The sequence below is a fragment of the Suillus bovinus genome (assembly GCF_016758785.1).
Source record: "Suillus bovinus strain UH-Sbo-P2 chromosome Unknown EDB93scaffold_129, whole genome shotgun sequence".
Classification (NCBI taxonomy): domain Eukaryota; kingdom Fungi; phylum Basidiomycota; class Agaricomycetes; order Boletales; family Suillaceae; genus Suillus; species Suillus bovinus.
This window is the reverse complement of record NW_024542185.1, coordinates 56,265-78,383: the sequence shown is the minus strand read 5'-3', so window position 1 is coordinate 78,383 and position 22,119 is coordinate 56,265. Positions and strand designations below refer to the sequence as shown.

Sequence of the window (22,119 nt, the reverse complement as noted above, 5' to 3'; positions counted from 1 at the left end):
TGGACGAATGTGCACATCGTGTCCTCTCTTGTGATCAAAGCACACTCAGAGTACAGAGTCACATGCTTGGCCACTCCCCGGCCTGTGATAAGACTTCATCGGATTGACGACCTCCCCTATAATGTGTCAAACATGTTATATATGCATAGTATAGGAAGCTACTAGTAGGGAATAAGCTTAACGTGCTACTAACTAAAATATAATATATGCACAAAGCCTATGGCCTGTACAGAAACAGCGAGAACTGCAAACAGACTAGAACAAGAATGATAATAAGTTACAGACGAAGGCTACATGATCAACATTCATGCAGGCGTGTATTTTTCCGAGATCGACAGAAACCGGCACCAGCAGGAGAAGCTGCCCAGAGCTTGCATCGATACTTGAGTCCGAGATGTTTCTCGACGATGTGACGGATGATCGTATCTCGCCGTACTAGCTTGTGCAGTTCACAGTCCTTCCAGAGACATTTTAAGCGTTTGTCCGCGCGCAATGGTGACTTGAAATGGTATGATGACATATGTTCCCCGATCTTGGCGGCATTTACGATCCTCCCGCATGCGCCATAACCATCATTCCACTGGCAGACAGACGCACAACCGGCGTGCGATTTTGACTCGTCATCGTTGACCACATATCGAGGATGAGGGTCAACCTCTTCTTGTAATTGATGACGTGGGTCATGCTGGGACTCTTGCATGTGCGAGCATGACTTGACAAGGTTTGTGTCAGAGTGGCCCATGTTGTGGGCAGGCAAATAGTCATAGGGAGAATAGCTGGAAGAAGCGCGGTGTAGATGCTGTCCAGCAGTATCGCTAAAGAAAAGAAGTTCAATCCGCAAAGAACAAGATCATCAATGCCATCTAAGGATCTCGTACCTTTGAATGTCGCCCTGAGCTATACCCGCATCAAGTACGTCATCACAACTCGGAGGACCCACTGTTTGACTCCCGATTGTCGAGTCTCCGTCACACACAACGTGATACTGGGAAACAACAGGTGTGGAATCGCCGGGAGAATTCTCTAGTACAAAATGCAGGAAGTGTTGGTGAGGCTGAGAAATCGACTGTTCCCATATCAAGACGTCAGCGCTTCACACCGTTCACACGCGAAGACCGAACGCACATGATCGGTAGTTTTTTGTAGGCGCTCTGCATTGGCTGCCTTGACATGTAGGTATAGTTGTGAATCCTCCTGCCTGCATGAGGGGATAAGAAATAAGAAGAAATAGAGCGGCACAGGTCAGACGTACCAGAAATTGTAGGGCGTGTTGCGATCCATGGTGAGCAATGGCATTGAACACTGAAACAATATAAGCCCAGAGATGTGAAATCGCGCCAAGAAGGCCGAGGCCAATGGTTATCTGCAGGCCAAGTGTCAGTGGCATGTAGGTGGGGTCGAGGGAGGTGGAAAGTCACAACTGCCAATCACTAGAGTTTCATATCACATACAACCAAGTACAGATGAGGTCGAAGGCCAGAAACCTTGGAAACAATAGGATATGACAGGGTTTTGTTGAAGTAAATTCAGAGGTAAAAGAAGTGAAAGTCGCATAGGCAGCGATTCCTTTGAAATCGATGGCATTTGGGGTCGTGGTTGTCTGACATCATGGAATGGCAGATCTGGGATTCAAAGGCTTGCCTCTACACGGCCAAGGTCAAGGCGCCCAAAAAATCGGAACAACCCATCTCATTGGTCAAGGAGTTTCTTCCTGTAGTGGCAATATTATCAACGCCTAAACACCCGGCCAGCCATGGCAAAATGAAAAGTCTGTGGCAATCTCCGATTATTGAGGGCAAGTATTATGATGGCAACACGCCTCATGTGGGAGCAGTGTTTTGAGCAGGCGCCGGGAGTCTGCCCTTCTGCCGATGGCAGTAGTAGGCCTTGGGCAGAAGTCGGCAGAAGTCGTGTTTACTACAAGCGGAACGAGCTGGAGAAGATTGATGAAGGAATTGCGCCTGCAGGATTTGTGGTCCGTGGAAGAGATTGATCTGATTGACCGTGAGTCGACCGGTCACAAGGCAGAGAAACAGTCTGGACTTTGGAAAATTCAAGTACTCAGGCGCTGTGGTCGTTTGAGTAGCACTTAATGATAAACCACTATTATGAACGCGCGAAACTACTTATATAAACAATTCTTGAACAATTCTGCTAATTTTTGCCAGCCTTCCTACCGGAACTCGCCCCAAAATAGAGGGTATCAGTATACCCAGAATTGTATACCTTAATCAATGCAAGGAATGAATTTGGTTGTAAGTTGAACACCACGTGGACAACATGTGTGACTTGCAAAACACTGGCGTTTTGATGGCGGCTTGAGTGCAAATTTTAAAACCTATATATAGCATGAGCAGGCACGTTTTAACCGAGGATCATGGAGGTCTCTCGAGCTCGATCATGATCGAGGTTGTCACAATTGGGCACCTCGGGCACGGACGAGTCTCACCGACTGCACTCTGGATCTTAATCAGCCTCGCCTCGTGTCGACCTCCCACATCACCAAGCGATTTCCAATGATGTGGCTCCAGCCGCTGAGGCTAATATTGGTAGTTACGAAGACGACGTTCAATTTGAGGAAGCGGTTCTGTTCCGCCACGTGCGAAGCGAAGCAGGGTCACTATCTCAGATCTGAATCAACCAGGCGGCCAAACTTGAAGCATGGGCTGGTCGGACGAGGACGAGGACTTGAAAGAATTATACACCATATGATCGCATGCCTTGCCAAGATGCCCAGGACTTAATGGCATTCATTACTGCTCTCCGAAAAGCCTATCTCTACACGACACACACTCTAAACTACCTCCAGACGCACTAGATAGACTTCGAAACTTTCCTCGTAAACTCACCGGTATATTAGATCCCGATTTTATCCTTTCCCTAGAATATTCCTTTGCAAATACAACAAACTCTGCTTACAATGCCTACGAGGTCACGAACGAATGACATCCCAAAGATGAATCAACGACATAGAGTCATTACCGTGTTAAGCAAGCTGTCTGTAAACTGGCCCCAGGTTGGGTGACAGTCCAGACAGAGAGAATCAGTTGCCAGGGAGTGCCACATCATGCAAGAACATATCATATCGTATTGCTGGTAGCTGCTAGTACAAAATGTGAAAATGTGAATATAACATACATAATAGTATAAAATAAAAGTAGGATGATAAGTAGTTAAAACAGAGCACGAAAGCGATGAAACGAGATAAGCAAAGCAGCCTGAACAGCACGCAACGCGTGCCCTCAATGCAAGGTACCGTCGATGACTGCCCCGACTGTATAAATCTTGACCCAGGCTTTCGAGGAAACCTGAGTAGAAATTTGGATCAATACTGCAAATACAACTCGAAGGAATACTCACCAATTGAACAGCTTCAGAAGAGTAAGCTCAGTGCAGTATCAGTGGTGAGAAACAAGCGACGACATCGAGTGCATCCAAATGAACACAGAACTGTACCATAATCCCATTGTTCATGACTCGCTGGAGCCAACGAAGGATGTACTAAGGGCCCTGTGTATCAAGTTACAGTATGCACCAGCCTGAATATCGTGGGCCGCTGACATTCAAAGTTGTTCCGAGGGGTCGGCTAGAGGCAGAGGCTCCGAGTCAGGGACTATTGAGGAGACTTGATTGTTTAGGCTCAGGGTGCAAGTGGATTACTAGCTGGCGCCGGCGTCGTTGTACAAAGAAACAGAAACAGAAACAGAAACTGGTGTTGATGGCATCATGATTCATGATGGAAACGGATTTCAGACTCCAGATTTTTGTTACTTTGCGCACTACACATGCATCAAACAGCAGGTGGCAGATGTAAATATCACGGAATCCATGCGGTCGAGAAATGATTAATGAATGCTGAGTGCGAGGAAGGCAGAGCTGCTCTCACAAAAAATACTGCAACTAATAAATTGGCACTTTGCAATTGTGTAATACTCTCACGCCCCCGCAATTGGAATGTCAACGTGTTCCACATTTACGGGTCCCGATATAATTAATAATTTAATAACAACCTTTTCGATTCACGTGACTACTCACTCACAATTGTCCTCGACTTAGCTTGAACGGTCAATATACATCATTTTTTATGATTTGTTAGTCGGAACAAATACCAGTTGTTATCATAGTTCTGCTGGCTCTTCTAGGCCAACCTCCTTCGATCTACTGCCGGAAAGTGCCGCTGGCAGAATGGCACCATTCTGCCAACTTGTGCCAAGCGACAACACTAGGTCACCGTTGAACCCAACAACATAGCGAATGGCTCACTGGCAGCGACACGTTTTCCAGGGGACTCCCTTGATCCGCCATGATTCGAACTATATCCACTCTATGGGCACCAGCCACAAAAACAAAGCGCGCACACTGCGGACTCCACGCAAATGATAAATGTGCTGATACAGTGCCATCGTGATATGGCATGCCTCGCACATGGATAACGCGCTGCGATGTATACTTTTGGATGGACACATTCAAGTATAGAAGCTAAGCCGTTGGCATATGAAAGGTATTCTTCATCTTCTTCCTTTTCATCTTATTCCTCTTCATGGCCGCTGGCCCAATCTTAGCGAGCACTTTGTTTTTCTTGCCTCTTCTTGCCACGTCGGCTCAGGCAGCCACCAATTCTGCGACATGGATATGTCCTTCCGATCCTTATCTTGACCCGCGAAACGATCCATGCAATGCTCTTGAATATATCCCTAACAATACCCTCACTGCTGTCACCTTTGGTGAGTGACCACCAAGCTATGGAAACACGTAACTTATGGTGCAAAGTTTATGTACTATTGGTCGTCCTCATTCAGGCTTATCAAGTTGTCTACAATGGCAGACAGTTCATGTTGTCCATGGTCATCGGGGAATACGGCACGTTGCGCTCCTTTGCTTGTTTTGGTTCTTGCTCATGTCGGTTGTAGTTTATGCTCTCGGCTTCGCATTTCGCTTCACTTTGCATTATAGCCCTGACTCATTGTGGATTTTCATCGCTGAAGAATTGATGATCGTGTTGTCTGTGAGTTAGCACCAAACTATTCCTATGAACATGTGTTGATCCTTGAGAAGCCCTGTCTCTTCATTGCTGCGAATTATGCTCTTCTTGGTCGCCTTGCCGGTGAAATCTACTGCGATTATCACGTCTTGCTTGCAGTGAAATGGCTCACCCACATATTCGTCTTCTCCGACATGACTACCCTCTTAATCCAAGTGAGCGTTGAATTTTTATGAATGATCTTCTCTGATGATATGGTGCCAAAGGCGATAGGAGCCTCGCTGGCTACGTCCAATGTTCAAAGTTTGGCATTGATAGGACTTCACGTATGTCCTTGCACCTAGGCGTGTGGGAATCTGTTCTAATAACTATACTTATCAGATGTTTTTGGCTGGTCTTGCTGTGCAACTAGTCTCCTTCATTTTCTTTTGTGCCATCTATGCACGATTCCTCCACAAGGTCTACACTGAGGAACAGGATGTCTGCATGCGAGACTCGAAAAAGCCCTGGTATAGCGACTGGCGAACACTTGCCGCTGCCTTGGCGATCAGTTGTATCGGACTTCTGGTTCGTGTTGCATGTAGACAGTAATCTCTAGTCTTTAACTGATACTTCGATAGATCCGTTCTGTCTACCGTGTTGCGGAAGCTAGTCAGGGCTTCCGCGGCAATCTCAGCACAAGCGAGACAGCCTTCTATTGGGGTGATACGGTTCCCATTTGCTTGGCAATCCTTGTATATGTTCCATTCTGGCCTGGAAGGTTTATAAAGAATAGGATTCATCCCTCTAGTACAACCCCTTGAGGTAAGCCACGCTCATTTCATTTCTTTGGTACAACCCCTTGAGGTAAGCCACGCTCATTTCATTTCTTTGGTACATCATGTTGATCGTCGCCATCATTAGCAAGGTGCCGGAATCGGAGCCTGCGGAAGTTTTCGGCACCGAGCGTCCAGCTGAGCGAAAGCGGCGCTTTCTTCTGTGTTCACTCCTTTGCCTCCGACGACGACCTCGAGCTCGCTCAGACTCCTTCTCGCTTCGAACATCCTCTCTTTTTTGCACCCACCCGCCTGATTCCTTAAGTTTTGTTTCGCATTATTCACGCACACGCATATATCGTAGCACAATCATGAATCCAACAGTATTTGACACACCTTGGCCATACCATTTTCCTGTTCAAGTCTTGCACGATTGAATCTGCGATCAGTTGTCCTGCCCACCCAGAGACTCTAGTTGCTTGCATTGCCTCTCAAGATCGTGTCGACGAACAGCAGTCGTCAGCGCAGGCGAAGCTACATTATCGCATTTCTTTGTTCTTCTTACCACGTGTTAGTTTATTCTAGAGACCTCGGTCCTGATCTAACGATTTTTGATGATGAACTTAAAATCGATCACACTGGGCTTTTAAATTCAAGTAGCCGGCCTATATAAGTGCTGCTCAATTCTTAAATGTCGTTGTCAATGTCGACTTCACCTTACGGCCAACCTCTCGTAAATTACTCACGTAGACCCTAAACCTTCCTGATTTGTCCAACACCACGTAACTTAATATTATTGCAAGTCCTACAAGCTTGAAACTTGAAGTTGTGGCAGACAACACCGTACAATGAACTACTTCACTCCTAATAATACCAGATATCATCCCTTCAGTCCAGTTCCCTCGCAAAATGCAGTCCCAAATCAGCGAGAACAGCAGTCATTGGCTGGTTTAACTTACATGGCTGTACAAGGTGGAAATAGACCTTCACAGGAATTCACGGCTGGATACCCTGATGATGCTCGGCGGCAGCAGTGGCAAATCAACCCTACACATCGAGATGCTTACTGGTATGATGCACAGTAAATATTTTCATATTCAAACTGCAGTCGGCACTGAAATTCAACACAGTCAAAATATGTGGGTCCCTCGTACTAGGGAGAACCAACATACTATTATTCAGCCAGAGCAACCTTGTCAGCAACAACATGTACAGGTTAGTAGCCATCGAGAAAAGATATGTATATGCTCACAGGTTTTATTCAAAGCTTCCACAAACTTGTCAACCAGTGGCACTACCCGGTCACAGTGAACATCAACCCCACACGGTGTCTTAATAACCGAGGGTCTTATATAAAGTCGTGTAAATGTAATGACACCACAATTACACTTTGGATAAGACTGCTTGCCAGTCCTCGATTAACACGGTCTACGACTTTTCCTATTTCGTGGTAGATAACGTGTGAGTTCTTGGGAGGCTCGCTAAACTAATCTTTTATTAAGATCAACCTAGCCGGAGCTTTACTTTTCTTAATTGAAACTCAAATCTCTTGTCTAGGAATAAGCTTCTAGACACGTAATTCGGTTTCTGAAATGTATTTGCCTAGGAAATCTCCTTCTAGGCTCTGGACTTGGATACTGGAACTAGTGAGACGTGGTCTCAAATATATGAAATATGACCAAGATCGCTTGGTCTATGGACACCTGACTGTGAGACAATGGTCTCAAATATACGATATATGTTCAAGATCGCTTGAACAAAGGGGACTATAACTTGACCAAGATCGCTTGGTCTATGGGACAACTAGTGAGACGTGGTCTCAACAATATGATAGATGACTAAGATCGCTTAGTCAAAGGGCACAGAGCAATGAGACAAAGGGGTCTCAAAGACAATATATGTGACCAAGAACGCTTGGTCTATGGCACTAATAAGTTTCTAAGGTAAGAAACTTATAATCTCAAGGGAATTCTTTTCCCTGCACTTGTCTCACTTCAAAGGGACTAACTTTGCAAGTGAAATATCTGAGAGGCAGATTGCTACAAATGGGAGATCATATATTTTTGGGGGAGAATGGGCTCTCCTTATATACATTTTGTGTGGGAAAGTAACCTAGGTTCACAAACAATAAAAAATAAGGAGGACCAATCAAAATATTGGGTCAAACCCAATAAAAGAATAAAATACAAGTGAAAGATGGAGCTATGACATCATTGTGGAGCAGAACATTCTGGAATGTGGAGTAATGACATCATAATGACATCAAGAGTGACATCATTGTGGAGCAAAAGATTCCAGAACCTTCCATGAGTGAGTCAGAGTGAGTCATTGTGGAGCAGAATATTCTAGAAGGAAATGACATCATGAATGATGTCATTGTAGAGTAGAATAATCTAGAGCTTGATGACATAATATCTTTCAACAGAATACCTGCAGGAGTATCTGTGGAGTCTTATGACATCATAATGACATCATACCCTATGGGTACAATTTTATGAAGTGTCAGGTGAGTCAAAGCATCCTAATGAAAAAGTAAAGTAAAGAAACACTAGAGAAAAGTAGGTAGCAAAAATAAGACAGTTGGCAGGAATTGAAACACAGTCAAAAAAATAATGCAGTTGGCAGGAATTGAAACATGGTCTTTTTGGATAGGTTTTTTATTGGCTTTGTACTTTTCTCTATGGTTTTCTCTAGCCAAAGTGAATAAGCCAAAGGCAAGGCTATACCTTAACCTTCATTTCCCTTCTCACATCAACTAGGTCTAAATGTGATTCCCATCTCACATTAGACTTTTTCCGTCAAAACGTATTCAGATCATGAAACTTGGGGAAAACTAGAAATATGGACCATGGTTTGAAACCAAGGTATGGGTTGACTAGTCTGAGGACTAAGCTAGCAGACTTTATCTTTTGAGGGTCACCTAGTATTCATGTCCATGCATGATTCCCACATCATGCAGGACAACGGACCACAATTGTGAGGGTGCACATAGCTTGCCGAGTGCCGAAGAACTGCAGAAAAACATTCAAGAAACCAAGAACAACCCACCGGGGAGCGGCACGAAGCCACAGAAAGATATTAAAACACCTCCGAAACAGTCTGCTCCAGCAAAAGTGTTGAAACGAAAGAGCACAGCGAAATCAAAGGCTGAAGGTAATCAAGCTATAGCAAAGCTCGAAGATCAAGGGAACTGGTCAGATGAAGACACAAAGTTGTTACTAGAGACTCTCCTTGGAAGCGACAGCCAGCTCTATGAAAAGTTAATGGTGAATGCAAAGTATGTTTATAAGAAGGTAGTTGACATAGGATTATTGTGATATTTCGATGCTGATCAGTACCCTTACAGGTAGCATCAACAGTATTCAATGGCCGTCGCAGTCCAGAATCAGTGAGGGGTCGTTATGAACGACTGCGGAAGGTTTTTTCGTATATTCTCAATTTTGAGTCGATGACTGGAAATGGTGGGGGTGATCCAGATGTTGACGAGCTTGATGACAAGATTGAAAATGCACGGACAGCGGGAAAAGATGTTGGAACACTGTCTGGTGCCATGTTAAAGAAGTGGTACGTGGAAGGATGGTATAGCTTATTTAATGAGCGGTAAGTTTGTTTGGGGTAAGTGCGGAATCAAATACTCACAAACGTGTAGACTCGGCGAACACCCAGGTCTTGTGCGAGAAGAAGAATTCCGTTCTGGGACGATTTCTGATGCCATCATTGAAATCGGAGATAGCAACAATGAGAGCAACAAAGGTGATACTAGTGATGATGGATTCAGCTCAGATGAAAGCAGCAAGAAGACCACATGACCAAAGAAGAAACCTAAAGTTACAGCTTCAAGGTCCAAAAATGAAAAACCCGTCTCGCAGAAAGGAGTTCCCGCACCACGTCACAAGCGGCAGGTTTCGCAAAACGTTGGCAATGAAGCAGCAAATTTTTTTGCTTCCAATGCCGAGTACTTGAAGGCTACTACAAATGGGGACAGCGAACGACTAAAATTGCTCAAGCGACGAGAAGTTCAAGAGGATAAACAGCATGGATTGATGATGGAGAAAGGAAAGGCCGAGGTAAAGCTAGCAGAAATTGAAACCAAAGTAAGGAATGCACGGGAGGTTTTGTTGATTGACGGAATGCCGGACGAGGTAAAGGCAGCTGCTCGTCAAGTCCTAATTGACTACTTCACTAGTGCCCATTAATTGTCGTCAGGTATCATAGCGGAAAAAGATCATTTAATATTGCGAGCCTCCGCCGTCGGCCAGCTTCCTTCAACCACTCATCCGTTTCCCAGGCAGGAAGTTCAACTTCGACACCCTCAACAAGTCCACCATAGCCCGCGACATCAACATCATTTGTACCATCATCATTCTCGTCATCACGGTCAGGATCCCTGCTATCAAAGAATGGAATATACTCTGGACAGTCACCCATGTCTATGCACAGATTGTGTAGCACAAATAATGCTTCGACTGTGCGGTAGGTGTCGCGAATGTCTTGCTCCGGTGGCAGGTCCCTCAAGCTCGGAAAATGGCCCTTCAGCATACCAAATGCGTGCTCCACGGTAATCCGTTGCGACGATAGACGTTTATTAAATTTGCGGCGGCGTTGTTTTTCCGCAGGTGGCTGGCCATTGACCTCTGGCTCAGTGAAAGGACGAAGAACATATGGTGATGACGGATAACCTTTATCAGCAAGGAGAAGCATACCATCGCGAAGGTATTCATGTCGATGCCACCAAATGTGGGACTTCTTCCACATTGTGACATCTGATACTGATCTGGGCCAGCCAAGCTCGATCCCAGTGAACCACGTTTCGTGATCGACGATGGCTTGAATATTGATCTGTATGACAAGTGAGTGGGCACAAAATATTATAAATTCAGTGAACTCACAGCAGGGTATTTTTTTCGGCATATAAAAGAAAACCCATTACGTTCTGGCATTTCAGTGAGACGTACGAGGGAGCCGTCTAGCATGCCAACACAGTCTGGAATGCCAGACCGGCCCATGACATGTGTCGCAACTTGTTGTAGACGGTCATCATTTCCCCATGTCACAACATCCAAACCCAGCTCCCGCAGCGCACACACGACACGTTTGCAGTACATGAAAACAGTACCAAAACCAATTCCGAGCTTGTGCACAGCTTGCATGGAGTCAGCGCCACGAGTTCCATAACGCAGAAGAAAGCACGCCAGTTGATAGCGCACGGGACGCTGCGGCTTCTTTCCAGTGGACTCGAAGATGGGATTCCGCTCTAAAAGGCGCACCAAGCGGTCAAATGTAGGGCGGCTGACACTAAAATGACTAGACATGAGTACATTTCGACAGATTGAAAAATGTTTGCACCGATACTCATGGCGAAAGTCTCGATCTGGCCAGCACATCGAAATTTCAAAAAACTCGGTGCATTTTTGCCACTGATTGTAAGGGCCTCGGGAGTGAGTTGATAATATGATGGAGAGTGCGTGAAGACCTGCGCTCATGCGAGCGAAATAACGCGAGGTATGATTTTCTTCATCTTCGTCGTGATCTTGTCTGTTGAAGGGCTGTTCAAAACGGCCTTGCTCATGCCGGGATACAGCAAGCATACTGGCCTGTACAGAGTGTAAGGTTAGAAGCTCTCTTAAATCTCTCTTTCGAGGCTGCACGCGAGGCATATGTCTGTGTGAGGATGATAGTAGACGTCGAACGGTTGATTGACGACTCGATAAGCAATTGAATCAGCGTGGAGTTCAACACAACACATGACTAACCCTACTTCGGCAATCACCGTGTACCTCGGATAAGCGACGGCAATCATGTTCACGTACAGTACTCAGCTGATATCGACAACGACATTTTAGAATTGAGCAGCACTATATACTTGATTTGTCAGCTCTTTTGTCGTTGTCGCTACTCCCTCTCGTTTTGCTGGTGGTGTTGAATCAAGGAGCACCCTCACGACGGGTTGTCCGTCGTGTTTTACGCAAGTTTTTTGAGGTCTCTCAAGTTCGACGAGCAGTTCGTGATGCCCGCTGTTCCCACATCCTCCTCACCATAACAACTATGCTACCATCGCTCGTGCACGTTTCATTCGCGTTCAGACAACAGGACTACTTCCGTGACATGCTGCGAGTGCATGCGTAAGACGCTGAGTGTGCCGGTAATCTCATGGTGTTCCTGCTCTCAAAGAGGCCTCAACCATCGACATTCTGCACATCAGATTATGCCTGACCCATTCTCCAATCCTTCGGAGCGCTCAAGTTGTAATGGATCCAGTCCTGAACCTCTTGCGGCGAGTAACAATGATACAAATCAAGCGAAGCGGCGTAGCCGAGGTTGTGAAGGTAATGCTGGTCACAATGATCAGGATCATACATAGTCCTTGGCATCGGGCCAGGAGTTCTTACCAAGCCTCAGCCATCTTGCAATTTTTTCTTGCTAGTCTTGGGCCCATCTTAAAACGTGTTCCGGCGTGCTCTCCCCAGGTCTACTATCTTTCACATGCTGCTAACCCCACGCACGTATACTTCTCTCTCTGTTTGATTGCGCTCTGTCATGCTTTATCCGTCTTTGTTGACTTCAATTTCAACATTCTGAATTCGATGTAGCACGCCCAAACTTGGTTTAAGCTGACATTTTTGTTGTGGGGCACCTTGCAACACGCGGACGCACAACTTCCCGTACTATTAATATCTTCGCATTTGCCCAAAGTCATTCGGAGCCGAGCCTTAGAGTATATGGATAAGCTGAGTGGAGCCTGACATTCGGGTGCAACGAGGCGATAACGGTCACATTGGCTTTCTCCAGCTTTCAGGTGTGTATTCAAGAACTGTTTCATATCGAGTTCATACCTTGACTCACACTTGTGCTAGTAGACTTGGTCTACATACGTCTCATTGTCACGACTTTGACCATCCCAGCACCGCGATATCGCCCACTTAGTACAGCTGAGTACGGACGGCATGTGCGTTCTCTATTTGACACCGGATCTATCTCTTACAGCTATCATCATGAATCGTGATTGCTACACAACTGCGAATCAATATTGGCAAAATTTCAAACTAGGTTTCGAATTCCTCGTCGATCCTCCAAATGAGAATTCATCTAGATCTCTATGGATCTTCATAATTTCATTTTGCTTCCGTCGATCTCTGATGATATTTTCCCCTTCAGACAATCTCTTTGCGTCGCTCATATGAAATTCGCAAAACCAGGTGATACCACATGTTACATCTAGTATATCTCGAATTTGATCATTGTTGTCAAGCAAATGTAGTTATGCAGTATCTTTTGTACGAGCAAGACTGTCTATGTAGGCGAGCGAAGCGCCATCTCCCTATCATCTTCAAGGCGACAGAGCGAAGGTGCGCATCGTGTTCTCGCTTATGATCAAAGATGTCGATGCACCCTCAGAGTACTTAATCACATGCTTGACCACCCTCCAGCAGGTGGTGAGATTTTATCAGATTCACGACTGTCAAACATGTTACATGCGTAGTATAGGAAACTACTAGTAGGGAGCTTAACGCGCAACTGGTTCAAAGATATGCACAATACATATGGTCTGTACAGAAACAACAGCGAGTAATATCGACTGAAAACAAACTAGAGCAAGAAATGAGTATAGATGAAGATACGATCAGCATTAACGCAGGCGTGTATTTTTCCGGGATTGACAAAAACCGGCCCCAGCAGGAGAGGCTACCCAGAGCTTGCATCGATACCTGAGTCCGAGATGTTTCTCCAGGATGTGGCGGGTGATTGTATCTCGGCGCACAGGCTTCCGGAGTTCACAGTCCTTCCATAGACATTCTAAACGCTCGTCGGCGGGCAAAGGTGACTTGAAATGGTATGAAGACATATGTTCACCGATCCTAGCTCCATTTATGGTTCTCCCGCATATGCCACGACCAGCATTCCACTGGCACACAAACGTAGGACCGATGTGCGATTCTGACTTATCACCATTGACCACATATTGAGGGTATACCTCTTTTTGCAATTGATTGCGTTGGTCATGCTGGAACCCTTGCATGGGTGACCATGGGTCGGCAAGGTTTGTGTCAGCAAAGCTCATGTTGTGGGCAGGCGAATAGTTGGAAGAAACGTGGCGTAGATGCTGTCCAGCAACGTGACTAAAGGAATCCGCTAAGAACGAGATCATCGATATTATTTAAGGATCTCGTACCTTTGAAGGTCGCCCTGGACTATCGGGATCGGACCCACTGTTTGGCCCTCGATTGTTGAGTTTCCGTCACATGCAATGTGATGCTGGTGAAAAATGGGTATAGACTCGCAAGGAGAATTCTCTGGTACAGAATGCAGGAAGTGTTGGTGAGGTTGAGCAATCAACTGTCCCTATAGGGAGATGTCAGCGCTTCACACCGTTCACACGCGAAGACCGAACGTACATAATCGGTGCTAGTTGTTTGCAGGTGCTCCATTATTGATGCCTTGACGTGTGGGTATAGTTCTGAATCCTGCAGCCTATACGAGGGGATAAGAGATGAGAAGAAATAGACCAGCACAGATCAGGCGCACCAGAAACTGTAGGGCATGGTGCAATCCATTGTGAGTAATGGCATTGAACACTAAAACAATATAAGCCCAGAGACATGAGATCGTGCCAGAAAGGAGAAAGGCCGAAGGCCGACTATTTTCTGCAGGCCAAGGGTCAGTGGCACGTAGGCAAAGTCGGAGGAGATGGGAAGGCATGACTGCCAATCACTAAAGTTTCATATCACATGCGCAACACAAAGTACAGAAGCCAAAGGCCAGAAATTTCGGAGAATGATAAGAGGGTCTTGATGAAGCCAATCCAGAGTTGAAAGAAGCAGTGAAAGTTGCAAGGAGGTAGCGATGGCATTTCGGGCCAGTGATATCGTGGAACAGATCTGCGACTCCAAAGTCACTCGACGCTCCCAGAATGACTCCATTGGTCATACTGCTTACGATATCACATGCCAACGACGGCAACGGGGCAATGCAAGTCATTGCAAGAGTAGGTGAGTTCCAGCATTCAGTGCGGTGATAAACGGTTTACTGGCCTTCATAATTAGCTTAGTAATCAGTCTAATACGATAGCTAATTCGGATCGATAAAAGTTACGTTTTGACCTCTCTACCTACCAAGTCCGAGTCCGCCTGCCAGTGTACCCTTCAATCACTGGCACATAGGATTTTTACCCGACGAAGCGAATTTCCGCTTCTTCTTTTGCTATGCGATCATGTTCCGATATTTACCTTTGGGGTTTGAACAGCTTGAGACGCTAGCGGATTTCTATAGTAGTTATCTGTGATAATTAGTAATCATGGAACTTCATCCTGATCAGATACTACATGCAAGATACATGCGGCAGGTAATTCAACTGTTAGCTGCACTCTTCATGCAGTGCAGTGCCAACCCAGCGGCCTGTCAAAGTGTTGTACTTGCAAGTACAAAGACCGCGTGTAACTTTGTACCCGCAGTGCTGGGTGGGAACAAATTGGAAGCTTATATATATATTATATATAAGGGTGCTCAGCGCTCAGCGCTCAATCCCAAAGCCCCCTTCCCACTCGTTCCTGTGTAAGCCAGAAAGACACTGATGATACCGATATATAAGGGCATGCTATCTACCAGCACTCCACGTTTAATGTCGTTATCATCGGTAGAAAATTTCTGGCCTTGGACTGATCAAATGTCACCGAAGGCCAAACCACGGTGATATTTGACAATCGCGGGTTCCGTGTCACTTTTCAGGCCTTCGAGCGGAAGGTTGCAATGTTTGGCCTTCATATCACGTTGCGTGAGTGGTATTATCCATCTCGTGGCTTGCCTTATGTGGTGCCTTACCATCCTTCTCAGCCTATCACTGGAAGCTTTACATGAACCAGCCAGGATGCCGCCGTAAAATGTGCTCAGAAGATCGCGATCTAGCGGCCATTGCTAGAGCTAAATCTACATTGTGGTCAGTATACTTATCAATAAAATTTCGATAGCGCATTATAATCCGCATCATCTGGGCATTTCGATACCCTCTACAGGCGTTACGAATGAAATCTCGCTTCATTATTAGGGGGATGCAAGCCTCCGAGTCACAGATGCTAGTCTGGACTCAGATCGTCCAACATGGCACCGTTGAAATGAATTTCACCTTGGCAGCCAGTCTCTGGCCTTCGGCCTTGTCATCTTTCGTATTCTTCCATTCTTGTCCTAGCTCCCCTTACATGCCGGCGGTTCATGGTCTGCAAGTCACCTTTGGTTTGTCGTCCTTCTCGGTCAGTCTTGCGATCCATGTCACTACATAAGATGTTTTCTTTTTCTTTTTCTTTTTCTTCAAAACCATGTCTAGTCCCTCTTCCTCGGAGGATCGCGAGATATCTTATAATTTCTGGTGCGTTTGTACTCTTGCGTTTCTTTTCGATATAAATCCCTTGTACAGGCGAGAACATTCGGAGCTATCCAAGGCATTCAGTGTATGTTTTGTCTGTGCTTGTAAACTGTAGTACGCTGATTTTTTTTGCTGTAGGACCCATCGTTCTTTCGGTCCTCGGAAGGATTACTACCTGCCTTCACCTCCAGAAGATCCCCCGCCAACCATGGCTACTCAGCATCAGCTTATGTATGACGGAGGCTTGAAGAACAATGATCAGCGTCATGTTCGCAGGTACGAGTTCTTCAATGTTCCTATTGAAGGGAATTTAACTACCTCATTGATAGTGCTACTGGACACCCTTCGGACGCCTCTCTCAATATGGGGTCTTCATGCAATGTTTCTGTATCATGTCGCGTGGAGGGTCGCCCTTACCCGGTTCATAATAGCCAATTACAACTGCATGGATCTTCTTCAGCGGAGCACAGAGTGGGTTATGATTTCTGGTGCGTTCCTACTCCTTGAACAACTACGTTTCTTTAAGTCGGTGTCGATTTCTTGCATAGGAAGCAGGATTCGGAGCTATTCAATGCATTGCACGCAGAACCGCCGGGATTTGTCCATCATGTATGTTTTGTCTATGCTTGTAAACAGAGTGCGCTGATATATTTATATATTGTTCTAGGGCCTGTCCTCCTTTCAGCCTCAGCAGAACTACTACTTGCCTTCACCTCCAGAGGATCCCCCAGCGACCGTGGTTGCTCAGCATCAGCTTATGTATGACGGAGACTCGACGAACAACGATCAGGCTCCTGCTCATCTAGAGTTTTCTCGTAACAATGGTCTATCTTTGAGTGATTCGACGCACTCGTTCCTTGAGAACGGTCAGTATAATATTCACATGTACGAGTTCTCCAATGATCATGTTTAATGAAAAATAACTCTTATATTGATAGTGCTGCTGGACAGCCTTCGGACAACGTCTCTTTCAACGATTTCCACTCTCCTCAGTCTTTCTCCGATGATGGTGACGCTCACACGGTTCGTGAAAACCAATCATCATCGCACGGATTTAGCCACTTGTTAGTCTGCAAGTGGAAAGATGATCGCGGTCTATGCAACAAGACTGAAAATGAACTCCGAAAGATGGTGAAGCATGTGAGGTCATCTCATCTCCCACCGCATAGTCGCGCCACTATGAAATGTCAATGGGAGGGATGTAAAGATTCTATCTGCCGAGATACAATTTTTCGCCACATTCGTCAAATTCACCTCGAAATCGGATCGCGACGCCAGGCATAGGTTACTTCGATTCGCACATGAATAGACTCCCTCACGATCCGCGGCCCATATTGTTCACAATTGGCAGCAAAGTCTGAGGGTCTCTAGTACATCATCGAGTGTGTCTCTTGCACCTCATCATAATTAAGGAGCCTCTGGCGCTGTCTCCGAGCCCCTCCGCATCGCTATATGTAATTTGATCCCCCCACACTCATGTTTCGTTTTCCCCTCACGCTTATGTTATGTTGTTTTCTCTCGCTTCTTATATTGTGTTTCCCTTTGTAGTTATGTTATGTCACCTATGTTGTTTCGTGCTTTCGTACTTGAGAATGTTTCTTAATAGATTCTTGGTGAATTTAATCGGGTTCTGAAGACAACAAGAGCAAGCTTTGGAGCTGAAAAATATTCTCAAGGACGAACAACTTGTTTAAAAGTTACATGAAGTAAGGTAAAAGCATCTTATAAATAAATTGCCACGAGTTTGTTGGAAAGCGACATAACAAGAAACACTAGTTACAAGAAAGCAGGAAACAGATATTAAACGGCAGTTGAAGAATTTGTGATTAAAACGGCTGTGGATGACAGAGTCTAGCCACAGTAAGAATTGAAGTAATCTACGACTGCCGTCGAGGATTGATTTCGAAGTGTAACTGACGTATGTGCCGCAAGATTGTGTCTCGGCGCATGGGCTCTGTACATCCCTGCCATTGACATTCCACAATGATGGCACCAGGAACACGACGCAGATGTGATGACGACATATGCTTCGCGACGTCTTTTTTATTTAGAGTCTTGCCACATAGACCATGACCATCGTTCCACTTGCAGACTAACAAACGGCTAGATGTGTGCGATTCGGAAACATTTCCAGAAGACCTGGGATTGTTGGGAGACGGATTTTCGAAGAAAAGGGGATGGGAATAGTTGAAAGAGGCGTTATGCAAAGCCTGTCCAGTAGCACTATTGAAGGAATTAACTTCCCTCAAGCAGGAACATCGAGGAGCTCATACTTGTAGTCATATCCCATGGATACGCTATAGCTTTGAGAAAATCCTGGTTGAGCAAACACTTGATCGTCGCTCGTCGAGTTCTGCTGAGACTAAGGACGGGCCACGCAGCGAAATATTAGTACAGTACCGTTCACAAGCACAGACGAAACATACATTATCGACAACTACTGGTTCTGTACGCAAAGAGTCGTTGTGTGAAGCCTGTCCAGTAACACTATTGAAGGAGTTAACTTCCCTCAAGCAGGAACATAGAGGAGCTCATACTTGTAGTCATATCCCATGGATACGCTATAGCTTTGGAAAAAGCCTGGTTGAGCAAACACTTGATCGTCGCTCGTCGAGTTCTGCTGGGACTGAACGACGGGCCCCACAGCGAAATATTAGTGCAGTACCGTTTACAAGCACAGAAGAAACACACATCATCGAAAAATAATTGTCCTGTACTCAATGCCCAATTCATCCTATGAAAAGGATCAGCATCAGAAAAAAATACAGGAGTCCGGACGCACCAGGGATCATGATCCATTATGCGATCCAGTGGGAGAGGAAGTCACAGAAATTAGTTCAAAACTCTGAGGTGGCATCATATACGTGAAGGCTAACGACCGTGAAGGCCAACAACTGTGAAGGCCAACAACTGTGAAGGCCGACAACCATGACCAAAGGTGGTTTGTACGTCAAGAACCAAAAGCTTTTCGCGTGTCAAGGGCCGGTGGCATGTAGAGCCAGCTAGGACAAGAATGGAACAGTTGATCACCACGGCAATCCGGCAAGTGTCTTCTGAAGTTGAACAACGCGGTGAATGGCTGAACACCGCGGAGGATGAAGGCCAGAGACTGACTCCTAAGGTGAGATTCATTTCGGGGGATTCATGTTAGAGTAACCCCGAGTGATGCTTGAAGCTAATTTTCTAGGTTTAGCTCTAGCAATGGCCACGACTCCCACGCAGTTGGCCAGCTGGATCGCGATCTTCTAACCAAGCATTATGTTTTCATCCATCTTGGTTATAAAGGGCCATTTGTGAACCTAGCTAGCCAATGTGGTCAGTCGCACCTGACAGAAAAAGGAAGTAAGGAATGCAATGAGATATAGAGAACGCTTACATTATTATAAGCGCTCACCAACAGTGACTCGGATATGGAGGCCAAAGTACTCCACAACCATCGCAAGGGCCTTTGCCCCCGAACCGAACCGTTGAGATACGCTAAGGTACGGTACTGAAGGCCGATCTAATGGTTATGTGCCGCTATCTTGGCCTGTATGCCCATTCGATGAGTCGAAAGGCCACGTGTACTTTCTGTTCAATAGTACCTTGATGGTCAAGCGCTGAATGCAGGCAGACAAATGGAACACACCTTTGCGTGTCGACATCGACAGTGTCTTTCTGATATACACAGGAAAAAGTCGAAAGGTAGGGCACAGGAAATCATGGTGTTCATTACACTTATAACCTCCCAAGTTCGCAGCCCTGCCAAAAAAAAGATCCTGTACAAATCCAGTAGACTTAATTTGGCAGTCTTTGCAGTGCAGATACAGCACTCTGACAGGCCGCGGGTTGGCGAGCGCGACAAACAATTGATTTTTCCTACCGCATGTATCTGATCTGGATATTCTACAGATGAAGTTCCATGATTATGATCGATACTCCAGAAAACGACCACTGTCTCGAGCTATCGGTTTCATGGTTAAAAATAAGCGCACAGCAAGTGAAAATTTCGACAGATTGTTCTGCGACGAATATAATTGAGTTATAAAAATATCTCAACGCTACGTGTGAATGCTCACAGACGGTGAGGAGAAGGATTTCATGGAACTGGCAGAAGATGCAGGAACCGCCAACGCCACACGCCTGTAAGTAGCCAAGACTGTCGCAGTGATTATCGCAGACGTTATTCAGGCTGATTATGAAGCGGCGAGCTTACAATGCCTGCCACATGCAGAACGTTAGTACTGTTCGAAGTCTGCACGAAAAAGAATCGTCTTACAAATATAGTAAGCTTGTTCTGGTAAACAAACAAATCTAGCATCACTCCTGAAACACACTTATCTCGAGGTCCCCGTCAGTAACAGAGCTCCAACGGCACTATGTAGTAATTTATAAGTGTCGCGTTGCTTCCATGTGCCTGATCATATCTCCAAGTTGGAGTCCGGGATACATATTCCATGAGGGAACTTGAAATTCGATTTTCGAACGACCTCTGGAGAACAAGTCGAACGAATTTTAGACAATGAGCCTTGTGCACTAGCCCAGAGTAAGCAGTATGTGGATCATCCATAAGCACAACACGAATGACAATTTAACAAAGCAAAAGCTATGTATCGGGGTCCACAATTCGCCCACTAGGGCCCTACGGAAGAATGTAGGTGAATCGCAGCCAACAAAAAGTAAAGCACAGAACAAGCAGAAGAATTAACGATACGGTGCATAGATACAACAACCAACAGACTAGTGGTAGTAAGAATGAGCAGTGTAGGCGTGGAACCCACGTACTGCCTAGTGATGTGTTGCCTTCACAATACTGACTACGATGATGATTATGATGATTGCGACTGCGACGCCGATGATCATGCGCATCTAAAAGACAGAGTCAGCCTTGAACGTGATGTTGAGCGGCGAATCCAACGGACCTTCATGTCTTTCCACCTAAGAAATTACGAGTTCGATAAATCCTGGTCGCAACTGAAAAGAAAATTATCACGCTCACCACATATTCTGTTGAACATGCTTTAGTATTACATTAATATAAGAAAATTAAGTTAAACTCACCTTCCGTACTCGGTTAGCACCACGACGGAAGCCCTGTGCCGAAACAGCAAGGTTGTCTAGGGAAATAGATTCAAACTTCGCTCAAATACACCAAACCACACAATCAAGCACCTGTCTTATCCTGTAACGAGTCCAATCTCTCTCCACGTTCTGCGACTTTTGTGATGTTCTCCCTCATAATACCGACGGTGTCGTCAATTTGTTGCTGGATAGCTGCGGTTTTAGGGTTTCCACCTTGACTTGACCCGCCAGCGGGATTGGATGAGGAGCCATTGCGGGGGAGGTAAGGGTCGTAAGGTTCGGACCTATGATAAGGATAGATACAGATGAACTACTGCGCCTGCATCATTTGGGAGAACAAACGAACATGACTATAAAAGGACACTAAAAGGGCTCTGAAACGATGAAGTTCAGTAGTGGAATAAGCAGCAGATTAGTATGGTCTCAGTAAAGGAAACACACCGTTGGAAGTGAGATTTGGAGGGGGGAGTTACTTGAGGAGTGACTGGAGTGACTGCGTAGAGGCGTTGCTGAGGTGGGAGGGCAGCGGTATATTCGCACGCACAAGTGACATGTAACCGCTTTGTGACACTTTCTTGTTCCAGGTTTACCCCTCTTTGTGGTACATAGCCCTTTCCAACACACTGCACTGGCTTGCCGCGCAATGATATTCACAGCATCAGGATGACCTATTTGAGCTCTGGCCATTGAATCACAATGACTCAATTTAATACGACAATCCTCGAACTTGGTTTTCATGTTCGCAGTAGGTAGAAGTATGATTTAAAAGTTGACTAGAGAATCAAAATTGAGAACCACTCCAAAACAAAACTGTGCTCCGGATTGATATTTAACATCAGATTACACATATTAATCGTAACCCTGGAATTAATGTGACAATTCACATTGCGGGCTGGCGGTCGCCGTCGACGCCCAGAGTCTCCATCTTTGGTTCGGCGACTGCGTAGGTTCCATGGTCAAAGTATCTT

The 22,119-nt window shown here is 45.6% G+C and overlaps 9 protein-coding genes across 9 annotated transcripts; 3 read left to right on the top strand and 6 right to left on the bottom strand.

Annotated features, from left to right (window-relative positions):
* Positions 1-231: 231 nt before the first annotated feature.
* On the bottom strand, positions 232-1,558 carry EDB93DRAFT_153321 (uncharacterized protein). The gene is made up of 4 exons (XM_041455532.1): positions 1,253-1,558; positions 1,126-1,198; positions 879-1,066; positions 232-815 (listed from the first exon to the last, which is right to left on the bottom strand). The coding sequence occupies exons 1-4, from the start codon at positions 1,294-1,296 to the stop codon at positions 299-301; spliced, it is 822 nt and encodes a 273-aa protein (XP_041301435.1). The 5' UTR covers positions 1,297-1,558; the 3' UTR covers positions 232-298.
* Positions 1,559-4,045: 2,487 nt separating this feature from the next.
* EDB93DRAFT_1184204 (RTA1-like protein) lies at positions 4,046-6,226 on the top strand. Its single transcript, XM_041450751.1, has 8 exons — positions 4,046-4,724; positions 4,771-4,860; positions 4,911-5,005; positions 5,056-5,196; positions 5,248-5,307; positions 5,363-5,548; positions 5,602-5,827; positions 5,885-6,226. The coding sequence occupies exons 1-7, from the start codon at positions 4,541-4,543 to the stop codon at positions 5,782-5,784; spliced, it is 939 nt and encodes a 312-aa protein (XP_041301434.1). The 5' UTR covers positions 4,046-4,540; the 3' UTR covers positions 5,785-5,827; positions 5,885-6,226.
* Positions 6,227-8,675: 2,449 nt separating this feature from the next.
* Positions 8,676-9,545, top strand: EDB93DRAFT_1256612 (uncharacterized protein; the record flags this gene model as incomplete). The annotated part of the gene is made up of 3 exons (XM_041453974.1): positions 8,676-9,029; positions 9,083-9,336; positions 9,386-9,545. The coding sequence occupies 3 exons, from the start codon at positions 8,676-8,678 to the stop codon at positions 9,543-9,545; spliced, it is 768 nt and encodes a 255-aa protein (XP_041301433.1).
* Positions 9,546-10,010: 465 nt separating this feature from the next.
* EDB93DRAFT_153247 (uncharacterized protein) lies at positions 10,011-11,438 on the bottom strand. Its single transcript, XM_041455531.1, has 5 exons — positions 11,331-11,438; positions 11,083-11,271; positions 10,626-11,031; positions 10,440-10,575; positions 10,011-10,374 (listed from the first exon to the last, which is right to left on the bottom strand). Exons 2-5 carry the CDS (start codon positions 11,217-11,219, stop codon positions 10,322-10,324), a joined length of 732 nt encoding a protein of 243 aa, XP_041301432.1. The 5' UTR covers positions 11,220-11,271; positions 11,331-11,438; the 3' UTR covers positions 10,011-10,321.
* Positions 11,439-13,363: 1,925 nt separating this feature from the next.
* EDB93DRAFT_1256610 (uncharacterized protein) lies at positions 13,364-14,288 on the bottom strand (the record flags this gene model as incomplete). Its single annotated transcript, XM_041453973.1, has 4 exons — positions 13,364-13,853; positions 13,907-14,076; positions 14,130-14,205; positions 14,260-14,288. 4 exons carry the CDS (start codon positions 14,286-14,288, stop codon positions 13,364-13,366), a joined length of 765 nt encoding a protein of 254 aa, XP_041301431.1.
* A 1,689-nt stretch (positions 14,289-15,977) lies between these two features.
* Positions 15,978-17,735, top strand: EDB93DRAFT_1184183 (uncharacterized protein). The gene is made up of 6 exons (XM_041450750.1): positions 15,978-16,175; positions 16,257-16,366; positions 16,420-16,578; positions 16,639-16,699; positions 16,758-16,975; positions 17,029-17,735. The coding sequence occupies exons 1-6, from the start codon at positions 16,044-16,046 to the stop codon at positions 17,372-17,374; spliced, it is 1,026 nt and encodes a 341-aa protein (XP_041301430.1). The 5' UTR covers positions 15,978-16,043; the 3' UTR covers positions 17,375-17,735.
* Positions 17,736-18,804, bottom strand: EDB93DRAFT_1184182 (uncharacterized protein). The gene is made up of 4 exons (XM_041450749.1): positions 18,628-18,804; positions 18,517-18,577; positions 18,364-18,452; positions 17,736-18,313 (listed from the first exon to the last, which is right to left on the bottom strand). The coding sequence occupies exons 1-4, from the start codon at positions 18,642-18,644 to the stop codon at positions 17,968-17,970; spliced, it is 513 nt and encodes a 170-aa protein (XP_041301429.1). The 5' UTR covers positions 18,645-18,804; the 3' UTR covers positions 17,736-17,967.
* Positions 18,555-19,564, bottom strand: EDB93DRAFT_1184180 (uncharacterized protein). Its single transcript, XM_041450748.1, has 4 exons — positions 19,467-19,564; positions 18,873-19,389; positions 18,782-18,824; positions 18,555-18,716 (listed from the first exon to the last, which is right to left on the bottom strand). The coding sequence occupies exon 2, from the start codon at positions 19,220-19,222 to the stop codon at positions 18,962-18,964; it is 261 nt and encodes an 86-aa protein (XP_041301428.1). The 5' UTR covers positions 19,223-19,389; positions 19,467-19,564; the 3' UTR covers positions 18,555-18,716; positions 18,782-18,824; positions 18,873-18,961.
* Positions 19,565-20,725: 1,161 nt separating this feature from the next.
* On the bottom strand, positions 20,726-21,785 carry EDB93DRAFT_152817 (synaptobrevin-like protein). The gene is made up of 8 exons (XM_041455530.1): positions 21,593-21,785; positions 21,498-21,542; positions 21,242-21,435; positions 21,131-21,186; positions 21,069-21,076; positions 20,992-21,007; positions 20,855-20,938; positions 20,726-20,809 (listed from the first exon to the last, which is right to left on the bottom strand). Coding segments are annotated over exons 2-7 (357 nt in total). The 5' UTR covers positions 21,500-21,542; positions 21,593-21,785; the 3' UTR covers positions 20,726-20,809; positions 20,855-20,857.
* Between the last annotated feature and the right edge of the window lie 334 nt (positions 21,786-22,119).